A 21369-nucleotide genomic window follows, 5' to 3' on the forward strand; every position below is an offset into this window, starting at 1 on the left:
AAGTCAGGTACGTAGGATTCAGGCATTACAGCAGTGAGACAGAAGGGCCTACTCACAAAGCAGTGATAAAATCAGTGCTTTTGCGTGCGACTATTACATTTTTTATCACGCATTAAAACAGAGGGACAAAAGCAGGATTCACTAAGAAGTGAAGGCCATTTTTTAAGTCCAATAAAAAAAATGCACTATCGTGCAACCTGTTTTTTGTATCAGTGCTAATGTGCTATCAAATCTAAAGCGACATACAGTGACAATCAATGCGTTTTTTGGCAAATGCTTGCTTTTATGCATTTTAAATGTATTTTGGTTCTTTGGTTTTACATTTTTTTGCTATTTATTTTGTGTTTTGATTTTGTATTATGGCATTTTTTGTGGTGTTTTCAATGTATTTCTTTTTTTTATGTTTGCTTTTTAATTCCGGTTTATTTTTGGTCTTTTGATTTTGAATAATGGTGTTTATTTGGAGCTTTATTTTATTTATTGATGGTTTTGTTTTGGTGTTTAGATTGTTAATTTTGGTGTTTATTTGGTATTTGCTTAATTGATTGCTGGTAATTTGATTGTGTTTACTTGTTTATTGTTGTTTATTTGGTGATTGTTTTGCTTGCATTGGATATTGTTGCTGGTTATTTTTTTTTTTAGGTTGACCATTGACTGCCATAGTGTTAAATCATGCTCATATCATATGGAAGAATAGGTGATGGTGCGCAGCTATTAACTAGTGAGACACATACAGTGAACAGTGCACAGTGATAAAAAAACAATATTGTAAACCTTAAATTTGAAGGTGACACTAATGGAGGGTCTGCAGCCTTTCTTGGGGGTGGCTCGACACCCCTATAGCTAGAGAAAAGACAAAAGAACAAGGCGCACAATGCACATAGTGAAGTATGATTTAAAAAGTGAATTTTACTAGAAGGTTATAAGTTCTGCGTACATCAAAATAGACACAATGGAGCAATGGGTTAGTGGGTTTACCACATCAGTAGACAGCCGGGAACAGCACTCTTTACTCGATCTCGGGGAGCAGCGGGCCAGCAGTCATCTATCCCGACGGATGGTCCCTCTACACGTGTAGAATCCAAGACACTCCGTCTCAGGGTGGCAGGATGGTATGTCCTTAGTACAAAGTCCCAGACAACTGCTGGGACCACCTGGAGGCCTACAGACACCTGCGTGGACCACCCAGAGACCCCCGCCGGCCTCTTGTATTAATGCTGTGCAAGAAAAAAAAATGCTTTTATGCATGTCTCCATCTCTTTTGCGCCAGCCTTTAGTTGGTGAAAAGAAATGATGAGCTTTTATAGTACGAATCAGTTATCACTGCTTTCTGAATAGCGCTTATTGACAAAAAACTGCGTATTTGCCATTTCTTGGCCTATCGTACGACTTTTTTTATCACTGACTGTTTTTTGGTGATAAAAAGCCATTATAGCGCGATACAGCACTGTTATCACTGCTTTGTGAATCGCACAGCAGGCAGTATCGCGCTATAAAGGCATTTATGTCCCTTAAAAGCCCTTATCACTGCTTTTTGAATCAGCGCCATGGAGTGCATCTATAAACCTCTCATGCCTGAGCTTTCTGCCTCAGCAATAATGTAGAGTTATCAGCTTGAAGAACTAATCCAGCACACCTGGAATTTAGAAACTAGTTCTGCAGCTACAAGTACACTGTAAACACAGCACCGGCTTAGACAGAGGCAATCTGTATACTTAGGCTGTGCTTACAGTGCCGGCGACAAATGCATTGCCGCCGTCGCATGCGTTTACAGTAAGCGCGATGCGATGGCGCAACGGAGCAACGGATTGGTCGCGAACGCTGGGTCATCTCTATTTGATTTTCCAGCGACGGTCACCTGACCGTCGCGTCGCCGGCACGATAAGCATAGCCTTAGATAGAGCAGGATGTCTTTCATTCTCACAGCTACAATATTGTATCGGAAAATATTGGTACATAATCCCCTTTGCCTTTTTACTGGCTAGGCAAGTCTGTATCTGTAAGGGAAAATATGTATATTTCTTTAATGAATTAACATTTGCTTGACGTTTCTGGAGCTCATGACATTATCATCTGTATCAGAATGAATCATATGTCAATTTCTATCATGTCAAAGGAAATAAACATGTAAATAACCCAACATTTTCATACATTTTATGAGGGGGGGGAAATCCCCTAGTCATTTAGTGACGTAGGAAAGCCAAGAGGTCATTTCTATATCTAAAGATTGTTTTGTTGGATAAAGAATAAGGCCCTAAACCTGTGTTATGTGAAGAACAATACATTCCAGTTCTCTTCCTTCCTGAAGTATAAAATGCAATAGTTAAAATAAAAATGTGTATCAATCATTTTTACTAGTTTGAATCATTAATACAAACAAAGAAGCGAAAATATTAATGATGTTTCCCCGAGTCACCTATTAGATAAGGGATACATAAAAAGATACATTGTGGTAACCAACAAAACATTAAGGGTTAACACTCTTGCGGCAACACAAGGTGTATCACATGTACAGTATACACATTAATAAAATAAGTAAGGCATCCGGTTAACTGCACCCTTAAGAAGAATGACTTTAAATGACGGTTTACTTTTCCCCCATGGGAGGACTTATTTGTATACTTTTAATTTTTATACACAGTAGCTTTTGCTCACTTTATTTACTGTATTAATGCAGTAAACTATAAGCACATTTTTATGATTGATACACATTATTTTTCTTTTAAATATTGTGCCACATATGAACCCCTTTCTTTGGTGATTTGACACTTTTTAAGTACTAATCAATTCTGAATGCACTCAGGCAATAATTGTCTTTTCTAGAATACTGTATGTATATACCCCCCCCCCACCCCCCGACAGCCCCTTATGTCCCGGGGCGCGCAGGCGCGCTAGGCAGTGGAGGCAGGGGCAGATCCCGGCAGTGTCGGGGAGGTTGTGCAGGCAACTGCGTCGCCGGAGGTTCCCGGCAGCTCTCTCTGCAGGGGGCCGCCATCTGCAATAGGGTTGTGCATGTAGGTCAGTGAGTCTCCATAACCGGTAGCCATTATACTAAGCTTGGTGCATGCACGGGATAGGCGCGCGAGGCGGCCAATGGGAGAATAGCTCCCCAGAAGACTACAACCCCCAGCAGCCTTAGGGGCTGCAGTCACAGGGTACAGAACAGCCAATAGGGCTGCAAGGCTCTCCTGCTGCAGTTGATACATTTGGCGTGCTCAGACCTCACGCTTCAGTCGGAGCTGGCACACAGAGAAGTGAGAATGCAGGGCGTCTGTGGCCTCTGCACTAGGCCAGAGACCCCTTGATAGGCAGCAGCAAGGCCCCAGCTCCCCTGTTAGCTTGTGGCTGCTACAGGGACAGGTCCTTAAAGAGCCCCATTAGCTTATCAGTATCAGGGACACAGCTGCGACGCTGTGCAGCACTGGCGGCCGTGGTCTGGGATCAGACCATCACTACATCATAGAGACTATCTTTGTGTGGGACACTCCAGCCGGATACCACCCCACACGGAGGTGACTCCATCGCTGGATCGGCGGCTCCTATCTGTTATCCGTCGATGTGCCCCGGTGTTGGAGTACCCGGCAGGTACCTACTACACTAAGTGCACCTGCCATTACACCTATACTAGTGGACAGTGCTGTCTCACACATTGGAGGTTGGGGGTGGGACTCTTGGGACACAGAATGTGGGACACGTGGCGGGTGGTTATGGCCGTGCCTGGCCTGTAGTAAATTGGTTATTTTCTGTTTACTCATGTGTGTGTTTATTGTGCAAGCTTATATATATAGGTCCTGTAACGGGTAATTCCACACAGTAGAATCCGTTACAGGTGGATGCGCTGAAGAACACCGTACCAGGATCCCTGTAGCTGAGACTCAGAAGTCCTGTGAGCCACAGGTATTGCACCACACACACCGTAGCCACACATTCTCCAAGGGGGTGGGGGGAAATTCATTCTCTCTCTCTCTATATATATATATATATATATATATATATATATATATATATATAGAGATATATATATATATATATATATATACAGTGGCGGCCGCCTTTAACCTCCTGCGGCCGCTTCCCCGCGATTTTCGCGGGCAGATGCGGCATGTTTTCCGCCAGTTTGGGGGCCGCGGGCGCTTTCAATGTTAAGCACCATTAGCGCTGTCTGGTGGACGCAGCTGACGCGCGGCAAACTCCGTGAGAAACGGAAAACATCCCCGAATATCGGGGATGTAGGAGGTTAAAAGGGGCCGCAGCTGTATATATATTATAAATTAACTAAGTGCGCACATAGACTACTGGAATCATCTGCAGGCGGAGCAGTGACTGCATCTCGGCATCCCACGTGGAGAGAGTCAGACAAGCAGACCGTGTAGCAGGAAGGAGAGGAACGAATGTGTCCTACATGCCTCAACTATTGGCTACTTTGTAAGTAGCTGTCTACTGTTGCGCATTTGTATTACTAAAACGTGCTTCACTATATTTTGTCTCTTTTGTATTCATTTCAGAAATCACCTTCAAGATACCAGCCATTGTTTCAATTCCATGCTCTCTCTTATATATTTTATATATTACATTTAACGATTTTCTGTGCCTGTGTTTCCTTCTTTCCTTCTTGTTTTCCATATATATATATATATATATATATATATATATATATATATATATACCCATATTTTCCATATATATATGGTACAGTACTCTAGGTCTGTTGCAAACACTTATGTCTACAGATTGCTTATATTAGGATCCTTGCTTGGCATCATACTCCTTTCTATTTCCTGTACTTACCTTGAATAGTTTATACAGTACATAGGCATTTATTTTTACTGTATTGCCTTTTGCTTTCCTTTGTGTACTAAGTCTGTTCTAGTATGTTTTTCATGTTCCCTGCCTCATGCATATCCATGACCTCCTCTTCCCATGCTCTACGCCCCTATGTAAGTGCGGTGTGCCCTCCACTCGCTCTCCCAAGTCTATGAAGCTTACCGAACCAGAGAAAGAGAAAAACGGAGCACTACGTCCAATACTGGCAAAGCCAGAAAAAAGTACAAGGATGCGTTCCCATAATAAAAAATATAGCTTATTTTAATGGATCAAAAACAAAAACCACACCAACGCATTTTTGGACTATTAATAGTCCTTTACCAAGGTGAATAACTACTTACCCATCTGGAGTGTTATTTATATGTGATCGAGACACAGCCACGCCAATCGCCGACACTTCCGTGTACGTCACGCGCCGCGGACGTCTGACGTCATCACGTGCCCCTTTATGAGGTGCCGGTATCCCTCTGCATTTAAATGTCCCGATCACGTGACCGCAGAAAGTAAACAAAGCAGAGGGATACCGGCACCCCATAAAGTGGCCTGTATCTCGGGAAGCAGGGGGTCCCCGGACCTAAAACCAAAGTGGTTCAGCTCCGGAGACCCTCTGCACATCTACACTATGAGTAAAACACACAAATAAACAATCATTCCTTACTTTTGCGGCTATCTGCTATGGTAATGAAGCAGCATTAATGTATTTTTAATAATAGTGTACGGGAGCAGGGGGTCCCCTGAGCTGAACCGCATTGATTTGTGGATCAGGGACCCCTGCTTTCTGAGTTACAGGCCCCGGTATGGGTCATCGGGTGCCAGTGTCGCCGCCATCTTTATAGCATCCCATACGCGACATGCCCGCTATAAAGATGGCGTTGACACTGGCACCGATGCCCCATACCGGGGCCTGTAACTTGGGAAGCAGGGGGTCCCTGAGCCAGAAATAAATGCGGTTCAGTTCAGAGGACCCCCTGCTCCCGCACAATATTATTAAAATACATTAAAGCTGCTTCATTACCATAGCGGATAGCCGCTAAGGCAATGAAGGGGTTAAGGCATAATAGCATGTTTATTGGGGACAATTGCCCCCAATAAAAATTGCAATAAACAACATACACCCCCTGTGCCCCCAACAATCCCTATACCCCCATTACATATAGAAAAATTTTGGGATGCACACCAATGATACTATAGGCCGGCGGTGGCCCTCGGGTGTTCCCCGCAGGCCTGCAGTACCAATTCTGTGCTCCCCCCAAAAAATAACAACACATAAATATACCACCCTTAACACATACAGTATAGTAATGTGCAAAATTAATATTATCCACATATGGATGATAGTGAATTTGCCCATTTAAAATACATAAAGAACAATAAATACATATAGCACTCACCCATGTCCGGCTGGCACGATGAAGGCCACCCTCATCTTCATCACCGTCCATGCTCCCTCCGATGCTGCAAAACATAAACAAGAATAAAAACAGCCAATGTAATGTCCCCTAACCCCTTAATCACCATAGTGGTTATTAACCGCTACAGTCATTAAAGGGTTAACCCACCCTCACCCACCACTCGGGAGGCCTAAATACCCTCCCCCACTACACCCCACCCCATGAGGCCTAACCACCCTCACCCAATACCCAGGCGGGGGGCCTACCCACATACCCTTGGGGCCAATATCCCCTTCCCCCACCCCCAGTACCCACAATAAAAACAATACACAGCCCCACAAAAAACATCATTATATTTATTAAATACATAACCCACCCCATGTGCCTCCCCATAAATACATGATTTATTATTTTACATACAGGGTTAATACCCCAGGCCCACGGGAGTCCCCGGTGGGCCTGATGGGTGTCCGTAGACCTCACAGTAGCCCAGCACCATGTTTCAAACAGGGTCTGGAGGCATACGGGTGGTCCCCGCCAGGCGCCGTGGTCCACCAGGTGGTCTCCGCGGGTCACCGTAGGCCACAATGGGGTCCCCACGGGTAGGCCTGAAGCTGTCTGGGGGGCCTCGGGTCAGACGCACAGGTGTCTGAGGGGCCTGGGGTGGTTCCCACAGCGTCTGGGGGCCCTCGGGTGGTCCCTACGGGTCTGCGGTGCCCCCACAGATGTGGGGCCACCGGATCTTCCCTGCAGGTGTCCCCCGTGGACCCGGCAGGCGTTTACCCGTGAGAAGTCCGAGGAGACCTCAGGTGGTCTCCATAGGTCCCCCACAGACCTGAGGAAACAACACTGTATGTAAAAAAAAGAAACATGTCCTATACATTAAATACATCAATCCGCCCCCCAACACATACAGTACAATAATGTGCAAAATCACTATTATCCAGATAGAGATAATAGATTATTTGCCCATTATTAAACACATTAACTAGCATAATAAAATAAAAAAAGTTCTACTGTCCTCATCAATAAGAAGCCCCCTCGCCAGCAAATTCCGTTTCCTCCGTTGCTAACAAAATACATAGCCAATACATTGCAATTACACTCTGATATCAATTAACCCCGTAATCACCTTATCGGATAATAACCGCAAAGGTAATTAAGGGGTTAAGCCACCCTGGTCCGATACCCACCCTTCACCCATTCATTTGTACAGTGGCTTCATCATGCAACTATATATATATATATAGATATAGATATATATCTATATATATATAGATATATATATATAATAATAATCTATTATCATGCTTTCAATTCTGTGATGTTTGTGAGTGCGCAATTTATATTTTTTACCAAGAACGATGAGAGCAAAGGAGCACTGCTGCTAAGAGAATCCACAAGTAAAATACTCATAGAAAAAATAAAGGGCACAACTCCATGACTAAAACTGAGGGTAGTTTATTCCATGACTACACAGGGACAGAGACACAGCCCACGCACCAACGCGTTTCGTCCCATGGGACTTTATCAAGGTGTAACATGTATACTAACCTTCTAACATTTATGCCTACAGTATTTTTGTGAGCTTTAACACTTATATTGAGCGTCAGTCTCTATATCAATATATTTTTTTACCAGTCCATATAAAATTTGATACCTACTACACTATGAGTGCGTTTTTTTTGTTTGTTTTTTTCATAGATACCAGTAAGGGATTGATGATCCCTTGATACAGCGGCAAAGACTCGAAGGACAGTGCTTGGGATTGGACTATCAATTGTACTGTATTGGTTTTTTTTTATTATATCTTTTGAGATTTTTATTCTTTAATTTTTTGTTATTATATAAGTTGCTATCATTTTATGTATTTATATAGCACATATTGACTCCTACACATATGGTCATTAATCAAAATTAATATATCAAAAATATATATATACAGTATATACACACACACACAAACACACAAACACACAAACATACATACAACAAATGAACTTGAAAATACTTTGTGGACTCCATTACTTTCTGGAAAAATACAAAGCAAAAGCCTGCTGACATGCACAATGAAAGTTAATATTTAAGGAAATATCAACACAATGTAAATAAGGATGATAACACAAATGAAGAAAAAAAAAAACATTGACCAGCAATGCTTCCACTAGCAGTAATTTATTTCTTGAATGGTGGAGCACCAGGACTTCACCACAACAGTAATAGGTCCTTCCACTTAGAATTTCAAATCTAAATTAAAGTAAGACTATAAAAACAAACATTAGCAAAAAATTAATTGTAAATATGCTGCATGCCCCTCCAGATGTGAATTTGTGAAGCAGAAATGATGTTCATACTTACGTAGTAAACGCTGGATTATACTTCGCACCAAGGTAATAAGAGTAAAGGTTGAACATTCCAATCATGAAGGCAACAAATACCATGATAAAGATAACCATGAATTTGAAGATATCTTTCACAGTTCTTCCCAAAGAAATCTGAAGGGGACCAAAGCTTTCATTCGCAGGTAGTATGTAAGCAATACGAGAGAAACTCAATACCACTGCTATCGAATAAAGCCCTTCCGATATGATTTGAGGATCCGAGGGAAGCCACTTATTTCTTGCTATAACAATGACAAAAATATAGGAAATATAAATGAATACTTTAGTGAAAGAACAATCTTTCATAGTCAGATAACTTTTTACATGGTGTTCCTTGTTCTTAACAAGTAATGCTCATGTACTGTAGATGCAAAAAAAAAATCTTCTCTAATGAAATATTTCAAATATACCATTGTGTTGATGAGTCAACTACAAAATTATGTCATAAATCTAAATACTGTATAGGAATTGGTTTTCTAAAAACAAAGAATGATGCATTTTTATAAGAGAACAAAGGCTCCCTGACATAAGTATAATCCAGATGGCATAAAAATCACGAAGTTAAAAGGACTATTTGTAATGTTTGGATGTAATGAATACATTTTTCCGATCTTCTATTTTTGTATAAATACCTTCTAGAAAGGTAAAATGTTAGTGTATCAGTGTATATGTATATACAGCGTACAGTCATGTGAAAAAGAAAGTACACCCTCTTTGAATTCTATGGTTTTACATATCAGGACATAATAACAATCATCTGTTCCTTAGCAGGTCTTAAAATTAGGTAAATACAACCTCAGATGAACAACAACACGACATATTACACTGTGTCATGATTTATTTAACAACAAAAAAAGCCAAAATTGAGAAGCCGTGTGAAAAACTAAGTACACCTTATGATTCAATAGCTTCTAGAACCACCTTTAGCAGCAATAACTTGAAGTCATCGTTTTCTGTATGACTTCATCAGTCTCTCACATCGTTGTGGAGGAATTTTGGCCCACTCTTCTTTACAATGTTGCTTCAGTTCATTGATGTTTGCAGGCATTTGTTTATGCACAGCTCTCTTAAGATACAGCCACAGCATTTCAATCTGGTTGAGGTCTGGACTTTGACTGGGCCATTGCAACACCTTGATTCTTTTCTTTTTCAGCCATTCTGTTGTAGATTTGCTGGTGTACTTGGGATCATTGTCCTGTTGCTTGACTCAAATTCGGCCAAGCTTTAGCTGTCGGACAGATGGCCTCACATTTGACTCTAGAATACTTTGGTATACAGAGGAGTTCATGGTCAACTCAATGACTGCAAGGTTCCCAGGTCCTGTGGTCGCAAAACAATCTCAAATCATCACCCCTCCACCACCGTGCTTGACAGTTGGTATGAGGTGTTTGTGCTGATATGCTGTGTTTGGTTTTCGCCAAATGTGGCGCTGTGCATTATGGCCAAACATCTCCACTTTGGTCTCGTCTGTCCAAAGGACATTGTTCCAGAAGTCTTGTGGTTTGTTCAGATGCAACTTTGCAAACCTAAGCCGTGCTGCCATATTCTTTTTAGAGAGAAGAGGCTTTCTCCTGGCAACCCTTCCAAACAAACCGTACTGGTTCAATCTTTCTCTAATTGTACTGTCATGAACTTTAACATTTAACATGCTAACTGAGGCCTGTAGAGTCTGAGATATAACTCTTGTTTGGTTTTTTTTTGCAATTTCTCTGAGCATTGCGCGGTCTGACCTTGGGGTGAATTTGCTGGGACGTTCACTTCTGGGAAGATTGGCAACTGTCTTGAATGTTTTCCACTTTTTAATTATCTTTCTCACTGTAGAATGATGGACTTTAAATTGTTTGGAAATGGCCTTATAACCCTTCCCAGATTGATGGGCAGAAACAATTGCTTCTCTAAGATCATTGCTGATGTATTTCCTCCTTGGCATTGTGTTAACACATAACTGAATGCTCTAGACCAGCAAACAGCTAAAACTTCGGCTTTTATAGAGGTGGTCACACTTGCTGATGATCAATTAATCAAGGGCATTTCATTAAAAGCACCAGTATGCTACTTAGTATCTTCATTTCTATGGAAGCAGTAAGGGTGTACTTAGTTTGTCACACATAGCTTCTCCATTTTGGCTTTATTTTTGTTAAATAAATCATGACACGGTGTAATATGTCATGTGTTGTTATTCATCAGAGGTTAAATTTACCTAATTTTAAGACCTGCAAAGGAACAGATGATTGTTATTATGTCCTGATATGTAAAACCATGGAATTCAATGAGGGTGTAGTTTCTTTTTCACATGACTGTATATCTATATATATATATACAGTGTTCGACAAATCACCCAAAAATCTACTCGCCCAACCAAAAAATCTACTCGCCACCTAGTCCCGCCCCCAACTCCGCCCCATGTCCCACCCCCAACTCCGCCCCTAGTCCCGCCCCCAACCCCGCTTTAAAATAAAATATATAAATAAAATACATTTAATAAATTCCTAGTCAGAACAACATTAGTTTTTGACATAAATGTATTTATTGTATTACATTATACTACAATTAGTCGTGTGTGTCAATGTCGGATCTAGAAATAAAAGCCAGATGTGAATGACTAGTTTCCTGAACCCCTTAACCAGTGTCTGGACGTCGGCGCTTCACAGAGAGAGACAGAGAGAGAGAGACAGACAGACAGACACACAGAGAGAGTGGCACACCCACATAGAGAGAAAGAGAGACACACAGAGAAAGAGACACACAGAGAAAGAGAGAGAATGAGACCGGGCAAATGCTCGAATAAACTCGGCCGCGACAGTATGCACACACAGCTGTCTCTCACACATACTAATACTCCTTATTTTTCCATCCCTATACACCAAAAGGGACAACATACAATCCACACACACTTTTAGTTGTGCTACTAACTCTCACATTTCCACACCCACCCACACCATTTATATTCCCTCTCACTCCACACACACCTTGTGTAGAGCACAGTTTATACTGTGGGCTCTCCATTCATTTTTATTCACACTGATACACATACACACTCTTTCTTCACTTGCTTTCGGTTACCCTTTGACACCTCCAGCCATAAATCTCATACACAAAGGGGGAAGGACCAGCTCAGATAACATTCCAAGAGACACTGTTTTTTAGTTATCCTTGCTTCATTCATTGTAACATCGCCGGAAGAAGAGATCAGTGTATCTCGAAAGCTCGCACAAATAAAAGCATTTCGTTAGCCACAGAACGGTATCATCTATTTATTTTTTGATTATTGAAGCTCGGCTAACACGGTACTGATACCTCTACATATATATATATATATATATATATATATATATATATATATATATATATATATATATATATATATATATATATATATACACACACACTCATATGTTACCGTTCTGATTTCTGGTAATCAAGAGACAACACTCTAGAAATACTTCAACTCAAGTGTATTAGTGATAGCAGTGATTCATCAAAACATCAACGGTATATATATATATATATATATACAGTGTTCGACAATTGTATACATTTACTCGCCCGGGGCGGGTGGATTTAACCCCCGGGCGAGTAAATATTGGCTGAAGTAGGTGCCCTACACCTATTTGAGGCTAGTTTCCACCCCCAGGCCCCCAGTAAGTGTGTATTCTGTCTGTATTTTGTATTTCATTTGTGTGTATGCAGTTTACCCGAATATACCTCATTTTATTCAACTATCTTGTTTTACCTAGTGAATGATCCCAGAAAGGTATACATGTGTTAAAATTTCTAGTCTCCCGTGGCAGTGGATAAGTAGTCAGCACTACAGTGCTCACTAGTATGTGAGAGGCGTGTCAATCAATATATATAAAACTGATTGAATGTTGATATTCTTGGTAATGTATGATTATTGTTCACTAAAATTGTGTGTAGTGCAAACTTAACGAACAAATGCACTTGCCTAGACAAGTAAAAAGAACCCCTATGAACAAGCACTCATGTGATAGTGTATATAATATAAAAAATATAACCTTTATTAGGTGTGTATGTCTGTCAGTCAGTCAGTCAGTCAGTCAGTGTATGTATGTCAGTGTGTGTGTATGTGTGGGGGGGTGTATGTGTGGGGGGTGTGTGTGGGGGGTGTGTGTGGGGGGGGTGGTGTGTGTGTGGGGGGGGTGTGGGGGGGTGGTGGTGTGTTTGGGGTGTGGGGGGGTGTGGGTGTGGGGGGGGGTGTGGTGTGTGTGTGTGGGGGGGGGGGTGTGTGGGTGTGTGGGGGGGTGTGTGTGGGTGTGTGTGGGTGTGTGGGGTGTGGGAGGGGGGTGTGTGTGGGGGGGGTCAGTCAGTGTGTGTGGGGGTCTGGGGGGGGTTAGTCTGTGTGTGTGGGGATCTGGGGGGTCAGTCAGTGTGTGTGGGGGTCTGGGGGGGTCAGTCAGTGTGTGTGGGGGTCTGGGGGGGGTCAGTCAGTGTGTGTGGAGATCTGGGGGGGGGTCAGTCAGTGTGTGTGGAGGTCTGGGGGGGTCAGTCAGTGTGTGTGGAGGTCTGGTGGGGGTCAGTCAGTGTGTGTGGAGGTCTGGGGGGGGTCAGTCAGTGTGTGTGGAGGTCTGGGGGGGGGTCAGTCAGTGTGTGTGGAGGTCTGGGGGGGTCATTCAGTGTGTGTGGGGGTCTGGGGGGGTCAGTCAGTGTGTGTGGGGGTCTGGGGGGTCAGTCAGTGTGTGTGGGGGTCTGAGGGGGTCAGTCAGTGTGTGTGGGGGTCTGGGGGGGTCAGTCAGTGTGTGTGGGGTCTGGGGGGGTCAGTCAGTGTGTGTGTGGGGTCTGGGGGGATCAGTCAGTGTGTGTGGGGTCTGGGGGGGTCAGTCAGTGTGTGTGAGGGTCTGGGGGGATCAGTCAGTGTGTGTGTGGGGTCTGGGGGGATCAGTCAGTGTGTGTGGGGTCTGGGGGGGGTCAGTCAGTGTGTGTGGGGGTCTGGGGGGGGATCAGTCAGTGTGTGTGTGGGGTCTGGGGGGATCAGTCAGTGTGTGTGGGGGTCTGAGGGGGTCAGTCAGTGTGTGTGGGGTCTGGGGGGGTCAGTCAGAATGTGTGGGGTCTGGGGGGATCAGTCAGTGTGTGTGTGAGGTCTGGGGGGATCAGTCAGTGTGTGTGGGGGTCTGAGGGGGTCAGTCAGTGTGTGTGGGGGTCTGGGGGGATCAGTCAGTGTGTGTGTGGGGTCTGGGGGGATCAGTCAGTGTGTGTGGGGGTCTGAGGGGATCAGTCAGTGTGTGTGGGGGTCTGGGGGGATCAGTCAGTGTGTGTGGGGGTCTGGGGGGATCAGTCAGTGTGTGTGTGGGGTCTGGGGGGATCAGTCAGTGTGTGTGGGGGTCTGAGGGGGTCAGTCAGTGTGTGTGGGGGTCTGGGGGGATCAGTCAGTGTGTGTGGGGGTCTGAGGGGATCAGTCAGTGTGTTTGTGGGGGTCTGGGGGGTCAGTCAGTGTGTGGGGGTCTGGGGGGTTCCGGCACGCTCAAGCTCCCCCCTTCCCCACAACCCGGCGGCACGCTCAAGCTCCCCCCTTCCCCACCCCCCGGCGGCACGCTCAAACCCCCCCATTCCCAGGCTATTAGGAGCCGGTGCCAGCCTCCCTCCTCCTGTGCATCGGCATGGCAGCGGGCGGGGAACGGCACCGCTGCCAGCCGCTTCTGCGCATGCGTGGCCGCTCAAGCTCCCCCCTTCCCCACCCCCCGGCGGCGCGCTCAAACCCACCATTCCCAGGCTGTTAGGAGCCGGCGCCGGTGCCAGCCTCCCTCCTGTCCATCGGCATGGCAGCGGGCGGGGAACGGCGCCGCTGCCAGCCGCTTCTGCGCATGCGTGGCGTGCGGCATGGCAGCGGGTGGGGAACGGCGCCGCTGCCAGCCGCTTCTGCGCATGGCATGGTAGCGGGCGGCGGAACACCGGCAGTTAGGAGCGGCGGCTATCGCCGCCGGATATGAGCAACTGGGTGTGGGGTGTGTGGGAGGGTGAGGGGTGCGGCGGCGATTGGGAGCGGCGCCGGCGGCGATAGCCACAGCCACCTGTGACAGGGGACATGTGAGCGGAGCGGCGTCCATTACGTGACGTCACTTCCGTTTCACATTTCGCCCCACATCCATCCAGTTTTATCCCATCACAGGTGCCACTAAAGAAGTTTCACTTCAAAAAGTAACCAAGGAATAGGCTACTGTGTAGCTGAGATAATAAGACTGTTGAGTGGAAACCTTGAACTCACTATGTAGCCGTTTTCACACAAGGTCTCCTACTAGGCAGACTGACATAACTGTATAAACGTGTCAGAGTGCCAGAGTCTGATGAGAGCAGAAAGGGAATATAAATAAGTAATGGACTGCTGCTCGGCTCCTCTATGAGGGCAGCAAAAATTAGGGCAGAAAGGCTGTCTAATCCGTACATATATGTTGTATAACGGGTTAGAGTGTGGGAACTTTTCAAGTAATGTACATACAGTATGCCTAAAACAGGTCGCTTGGTATATGCGACCTGTATGTGCAGTGTGGAGTCAGTGATAGTACCCTGCAGCTAACCAGTAGTGTAACAATCAAAAGTAATGATTGTGTAGCTGCTATATATGGTAAATCAGTCACAGCTCCACTCAAAGTGTGCAGATGTGAATTACAGGTCGCTAAATCTATATGAGCTGTGTGTGCGGTATGGAGTCAGTGATTGTGTCCTGCAGCCACTCGGTAGTACAAAAATCAGAATGGAATGATGCCTGGGTGGCTGCTGTATGAGGACAGTCAATCACAGCTCCAAAGGGACAGCGTCTGTGAAGCTCCACCCGGCATAGTGTATTCATGAACACCAGAGAACATTATACTGCCAGGTGGGGAAGGCCGACCGAGACCCTAACTAATACAGCGGCAGATCTCCTCACAAAAGTATCGAGGGAGGCTGCCTCAGGGTAGAGCTAGACGCCGCCGCACCGTCACGTGTGCTGACGTCACAGGGGAGCCCACCACCGACAATCGTTTCGCGTCACGCTGACGCTTTCTCAAGGCTTAAGATAAGCTTACCTCCCTTCCCCCATCCCCCATTTATTATAGTGCAAACTTAACAATTAATATATACATGGTACAAACGTGAAATATGAATAAAAATTGAAAACAATATACTGCTGCGGCACAGTTTATTCGAGCATTTGCCCGTTCTGTGCCGCAGCAGTAGCCTGGCGCGCGCCCGAGTGTGACGGGCGCACGCCGAAGCAGCGGAAGAGCGCCCTCCGATCGGGGCGCTCTCCCTACCGCTGCCGGGTCCGCCGGGTCCCCCGGAACCCCCTGCCGCTGTCCCGCGATCGCGGGACACCAGGGCTCCCTCGGGGAGCCCCTGGACACGCGTGCAGCGGGCGCACGCTCCCGATGACGCGTGACCGCGCGTCTATGACGCGCGGCACGCCGAGGGGCGGCCACTAGCAAGCCGGGAGATTTCCCGGCTTGCGGTACCGACCACACTTCAATAAAGTGTGTCGGTAGTGTAAATAATATATTTTTTTTAAAAAGGAAGGGGAACCTGGAAACGTAGCAGCTTCACGTGGAATTGGAGTTCCAAACAATTCTAGATAACAAAAACAAAAAAGAGAAGCACATGCTCAATAGCACAAATATTTAATAAAAAGTGAAAAAATCGTTCAAAATAAGTTCAAATGGAACAATTGAAATATTACCAATAGTGAGTCCTACAGTATACAGTATGCAAAGTTCTGCAGAATGATGATTTTATTAGATGTCTTTATAATCCATGCCATCATTTGTAACTTTTTTTTGTATAATAATTATGTTTTCTGTACAGTATATTGAGGCACCAAATAATGCAGAATATATGTGAAGTATTACGTAGTACAGTATACACTCATTGCCTCTAAATAGAAGTTAGTAATGTGCTGAGCATGTTGAAATCCGAACAGACAGCTGAGATATCCCTGCCAACAGCTAACAGCCGCCTAAGAGACGCCACACAGTTGATACTCTTCCCACTCTTCACCCGCGGAAAGGTGGTAACCAGAAACTTTGAGAGGTTTTGGAGTGCCGCCTCTCGAGTTGTGGCTTGTGAGAACTGGCAACAGGATGTTGACTGCCCACAAGTACAGTGGATTAACCTACTACAACCGAGGGACGTGGAGAAGCCATTTTCTCTAAGCTTGATCTTGGTGGGGCTTACAACCTCATACGCATTGGACAAGGGGATGAATGGAAGATGGCCTTTAATACACACGACAGTCATTACGAATATTTGGTTACGCTTTTGGACTTTGTAATGCACCAGCGGTTTTCCAGGAGTTTGTAAATGAGATTTTCCGTGATGTCCATAACTCATTTCTTATCGTGTACCTCGATGACATTCTCATTTTTTCTAAGTTCTTATCAGAACACATCCAGCATACGAAGTTAGTACTCTCTCGCCTTCGTAAGAATCATCTCTATTCCAAGATGGAAAAGTGTATATTTCATCAAACGTCACCTCCTTTCTGAGCTACATTATTTCTGATGAAGGGTTCACTATAGATCCGATAAACATAAAGCCGTTCTTGATTGGCCCCAACCCACTTCTCTCAAGTCGATTCAGCGGTTCCTTGGCTTCGACAATTATTACCGTAAATGTATCCGTAATTTCTCTGCTACTGTGGCTCCTATCATGCCCTAAGAAGGACGCGGATCCCTCCTCCTGGCCACCTGAAGCATGCCAGGCCTTAGAGACTCTCAAGAGGGCGCTCGTTTCCGCCCCCATCTTGTGTCATCCAGATCCTACTCGCCCTTTCACTTTAGAGGTAGACGCCTCGGATATCGGAGTAGGAGCCATACTCTCACAAAGGCAATCTCCTCATGATAAATTACACCCCTGTGGGTTCTTCTCAAAGAAATTCTCCTCTGCAGAGCAAAATTACGATGTTGGGAACAGAGAACTGTTAGCCATCAAACTTGCTCTACAAAATTGGAGACATCTCCTGGAGGGTACCGAGAACCCCATTTTCAATCGTCACGGACCATAAAAACGTATTTTATATCGAAGGCGCTCACCACCTTGGCTCACATCAGGCCCGCTGGGCTCTCTTTTTCTCAAGGTTCAATAATATTATTTCTTACATTTCCGGTACTAAGAATCTGAAGGCCGATGATGCCTTATCCCGCCAATTCATCAGTGAAGATAAGACCAAAGATGTCCCAGAGAGCATTCTTCCCCCTATGTATATCCTCTCGGCAAACTCCTTTGATGTGCTGGACCAGATTTTGGAGTCTCAAACACTTATTCCCGAGGGTATGGAGGTGCCGGACAGTTGCTTCTATGCTGCTCCACGATTCCACCACAAAATCCTTGAATATGTCACTCCTCCAAATCAGCCGGTCACCCTGGTACCAGGAGAACCTCAGACTTAATCCGACGCACCTTTTGGTGGCCAACATGCTGAGAGACATTAAGGACTTCATCGCTTCTTGCTCCACCTGTGCCCAAAACAAATCCACCCGAAACAAGCCGTCTGGTCTGCTTCGCCCTTTATCCATTCCGAATCGTCCCTGGACAAACCTATCAATGGACTTCATTGTCAAACTCCCAGTCTCCAATGGGATGAACACCATCCTTGTCATTGTAGACAGGTTCTCAAAGCAAGCCCATTTTATAACCCTCAAGGGTCTCCCTAATTCTGCTACTCTGGCAGATACAGACGAGCCAATGAGTATTCTAAAGCTTGCCTTAAACTTGCCCTAAACTATCCAGGTAACATGCTGGGTACATTTCAGTGACATTTCTGCAGAGGCTAATGGCCCATCGGATTAACACAGCAGGGGTTCCTGGCAGTCCCATTCAGCTTGAATGGGTCTGCCAGGGACCCCCGCTGTTAATCCGATGGGCCATTAGTCTGTCTGCAGAAATGTGTGAAATGTTGCAGCATGTACCCAGCATGTACCTGGGTCTTTTTGGAAATTGCCCCAGGTTTTTTTTAGAATAATCGTAGGCACTACTGTATATGTCAAAGAAATCTTCTGTATCCATGAAGTTCCAATCTCTATCGTTTCCGACTGGGGATCACAATTTATTTCAACATTTTGGCAGCTTTCGCTCAAAGGTTAGAGATCTCACTTCTTTTTTCATCCGGGTATCACCCTCAAACCAACGGGCAGACGGAAAGAACGAATCAATCTCTTGAGCAATATCTCATCTCCGACGCACAAGACAATTGGGTGGATCTACTCCCATGAGCTGAGTTCGCTCACAACTCCCTCAGGAACTAGTCCTCCCAAGACTCGCCCTTCTATGTAAATTATGGATTTCATCCTGCCCACCTCCCTATTTCCTTCAACCCTTCCGGAGTACCGGCAGCTGATTCCAGGGTAAATTTTCTCCAGAACTCTTGGAAGAAAATACAAAAGTCTCTTCTTGAGGCAGTCTTCAGACAGAAGAGACAGGCGGACCGTCATCGCCGAGAGGCGCCCAAGTTTAGGCCAGGAGACAAGGTATGGCTGTCTTCAAAAAACATTAGACTGAAGACACCCACTCTGAATCTAGCTCCAAGATTCCTGGGTTCCTTCACCATCCTCGAAAGGGTCAACCCTGTGGCATATCGCCTTCAGCTGCCTCGGTTTATGCGAATTCCGTCAGTTTTTCATGTGTGCTTGTTGAAGCCGGTCATCCAGCTCTGTTTCCTGATACTTCTCCTAGAACACCTCCGGTCATTGTTCACCATCAAGAGGAAATCGAGATCCGATCTATAATCGACTCCCGATACTCCAGGGGAGGTGTCCAATTCCTTGTGCATTGGAAGGGTTTTGGACCCGAAGAACACTCCTGGGTACCACTTCGTCAGATTCACGCTCTCGGTTTGTTACAGCAGTTCCATGCCAGGTTTCCACACAAACCTTATGGAGATCGTCCCTAGGCCAATCGTCAATGGGGGGGTACTGTAAGGAATCGGGGAACACGTCCTTTGCGACGTGTTCCCTCCTTACCTAGTGCTGCTGCTGACTCTGCTCCACTCTGCGCACATGCGCACAAACCTGCTCTGATTACAGAGCGCGCACGCACCCGCAGCTCTTCAGTCCATCACGGAGCTTGGCTCCGCCTCCCGGATGCGCCGTGTGCTGACCCCAATGATCCCCAGCTGCGTATCCAGCATCTATTGTGCTTCTTGTCTCCTGCAGCCTATCCCAGCTCCGCGCCTCCGCTCCACCCCCTATCCCATTGGTTCTGTCTGCCTACATATACCCTGTTTCTGCTCTCAGTAAGTGCTCAGCATAATTCGGTGTAGCCTCGCTGCTTCCTACTGTTGTACCTTGCCTTTTTCCAGTCTTGTCTTTCAGATTAACCTCTTGTGTACTGACCCAGCTTGTAAGTGAACCCCTCTCGATATTGACCTCGGCTTACCGTCGATTACGGCGACTTCTCCAACCCCTGATCATGGCTAACGGACCTGGACTATCCTACCATCTATAATCCCAGACCACGGCTAACGGACTTCTACGATTCTACTCTTGCCAATCCCAGGACCTGCAAGTATACCGATTAACCCTCTCTCTCCAACCTAGACCCAGCAATACTAGACAATCCGCCTTCCAGGCACGCTTCTGCTGCTGTGGATGCGTGGCTTTGTACCTTCCCACCTCAGTGCCGGGGTCCTGTCTTCTTTGTGGGTAGCGCGAGCGTTACAAATATGAAGAGAGAGAAAATGCAATCCTTTAGAGGAGGTATACAGTACTCCTAAATACTCCAAGTGGGTAAAATATCCCTTAGAGATATATAATGACCTTGACAAAGTAACTTTAAATACAGTTACAATACAGGGACAGAACAGAGGGGGGATAATGAACTAAATAGAACAGATGGGGATGGGGAAATAGCTAGGGGTCATGGAGGTAGAATTGGGGCAAGTGAGAGTTTCGCAAGCAGGGAGAACCCCTTATTAAATACAGATAATACTAGAAAACTTTTAATTACTAAATCCAATTGGAGTAGAAAGACAGGAGCAAATAAGATAACAGTAGTACAGATTGGACAAAAACTGAAATAAATTCTTGCTAATGCAAGAAGCCGGAAAGATAAAATGAGTGAGTTTGAATTAATAGCTACAGAGGAGCAGTATGATATCATAGTCATTATTGAAAAATGGTGGGATGAAACTCTAGACTGGGCAATTCATTTAGAGGGTTATTCCCTTTATCGGAATAATCGGGCAAATAGAAGAGGATGTGAAGTATGTTTATATGTGGCAACCGGATTTAAAACCTATTATAAGGGAAGATGTTTATGAAGGGATTTCTGAAAATGTAGAGACCTTGTGGATAGAAATTAGCAGTGGAGGTAAAAGTACAAAGAAAATGTTAGTAGGGATATGCTATAAACCACCAAATATCTGTGACAGAGATAAAACCAAAATACTTTTGCAAACGGTGAAGGCTAGGTCTTGTTTGCATAATGGGTGATTTTATCTATCCAGACATAGACTGGGGCAATGAGATTAGCATTACAACAAAAGGAAACAGGTTTTTGGGTGTGCTTAAAGACAATTACAGGACTGGGACAAAGGGGCAGGACTGGGACAAAGGAACCGGATAAGGCAACAGCAGCACAGCAGCAGAAGCAGCAGCAGCAACGAGCAGTGAACACAGGAACTTAGCAGGTGCTGGAGGAACCAGTATAAACAGGCACTGATAGACAGGAAGTGGAGGTTTATATAGGCAGGCTAAGAAGAGAAGACAGGTGCAGGGTATCAGGTTTCAGAGGGGGCGATTCACTAAGCACTGAGCTTTTGAGCCGGATTGGCAAATTTGTAATCCCACGAT

The 21369-nt window shown here is 45.2% G+C and overlaps 1 protein-coding gene across 1 annotated transcript in view; it reads right to left on the minus strand.

Annotated features, from left to right (window-relative positions):
- TRPC7 (transient receptor potential cation channel subfamily C member 7) overlaps positions 1-21369 on the minus strand; it is a 187307-nt gene that overhangs the window by 35017 nt on the left and 130921 nt on the right. The window contains exon 6 of the mRNA XM_075601205.1: positions 8574-8838. Coding sequence (XP_075457320.1) covers positions 8574-8838 — 265 coding nt within the window. The remainder of the gene's footprint in view (positions 1-8573; positions 8839-21369) is intronic.

This window comes from Ascaphus truei, chromosome 5 (genome assembly GCF_040206685.1).
Source record: "Ascaphus truei isolate aAscTru1 chromosome 5, aAscTru1.hap1, whole genome shotgun sequence".
Classification (NCBI taxonomy): Eukaryota; Metazoa; Chordata; class Amphibia; order Anura; family Ascaphidae; genus Ascaphus; species Ascaphus truei.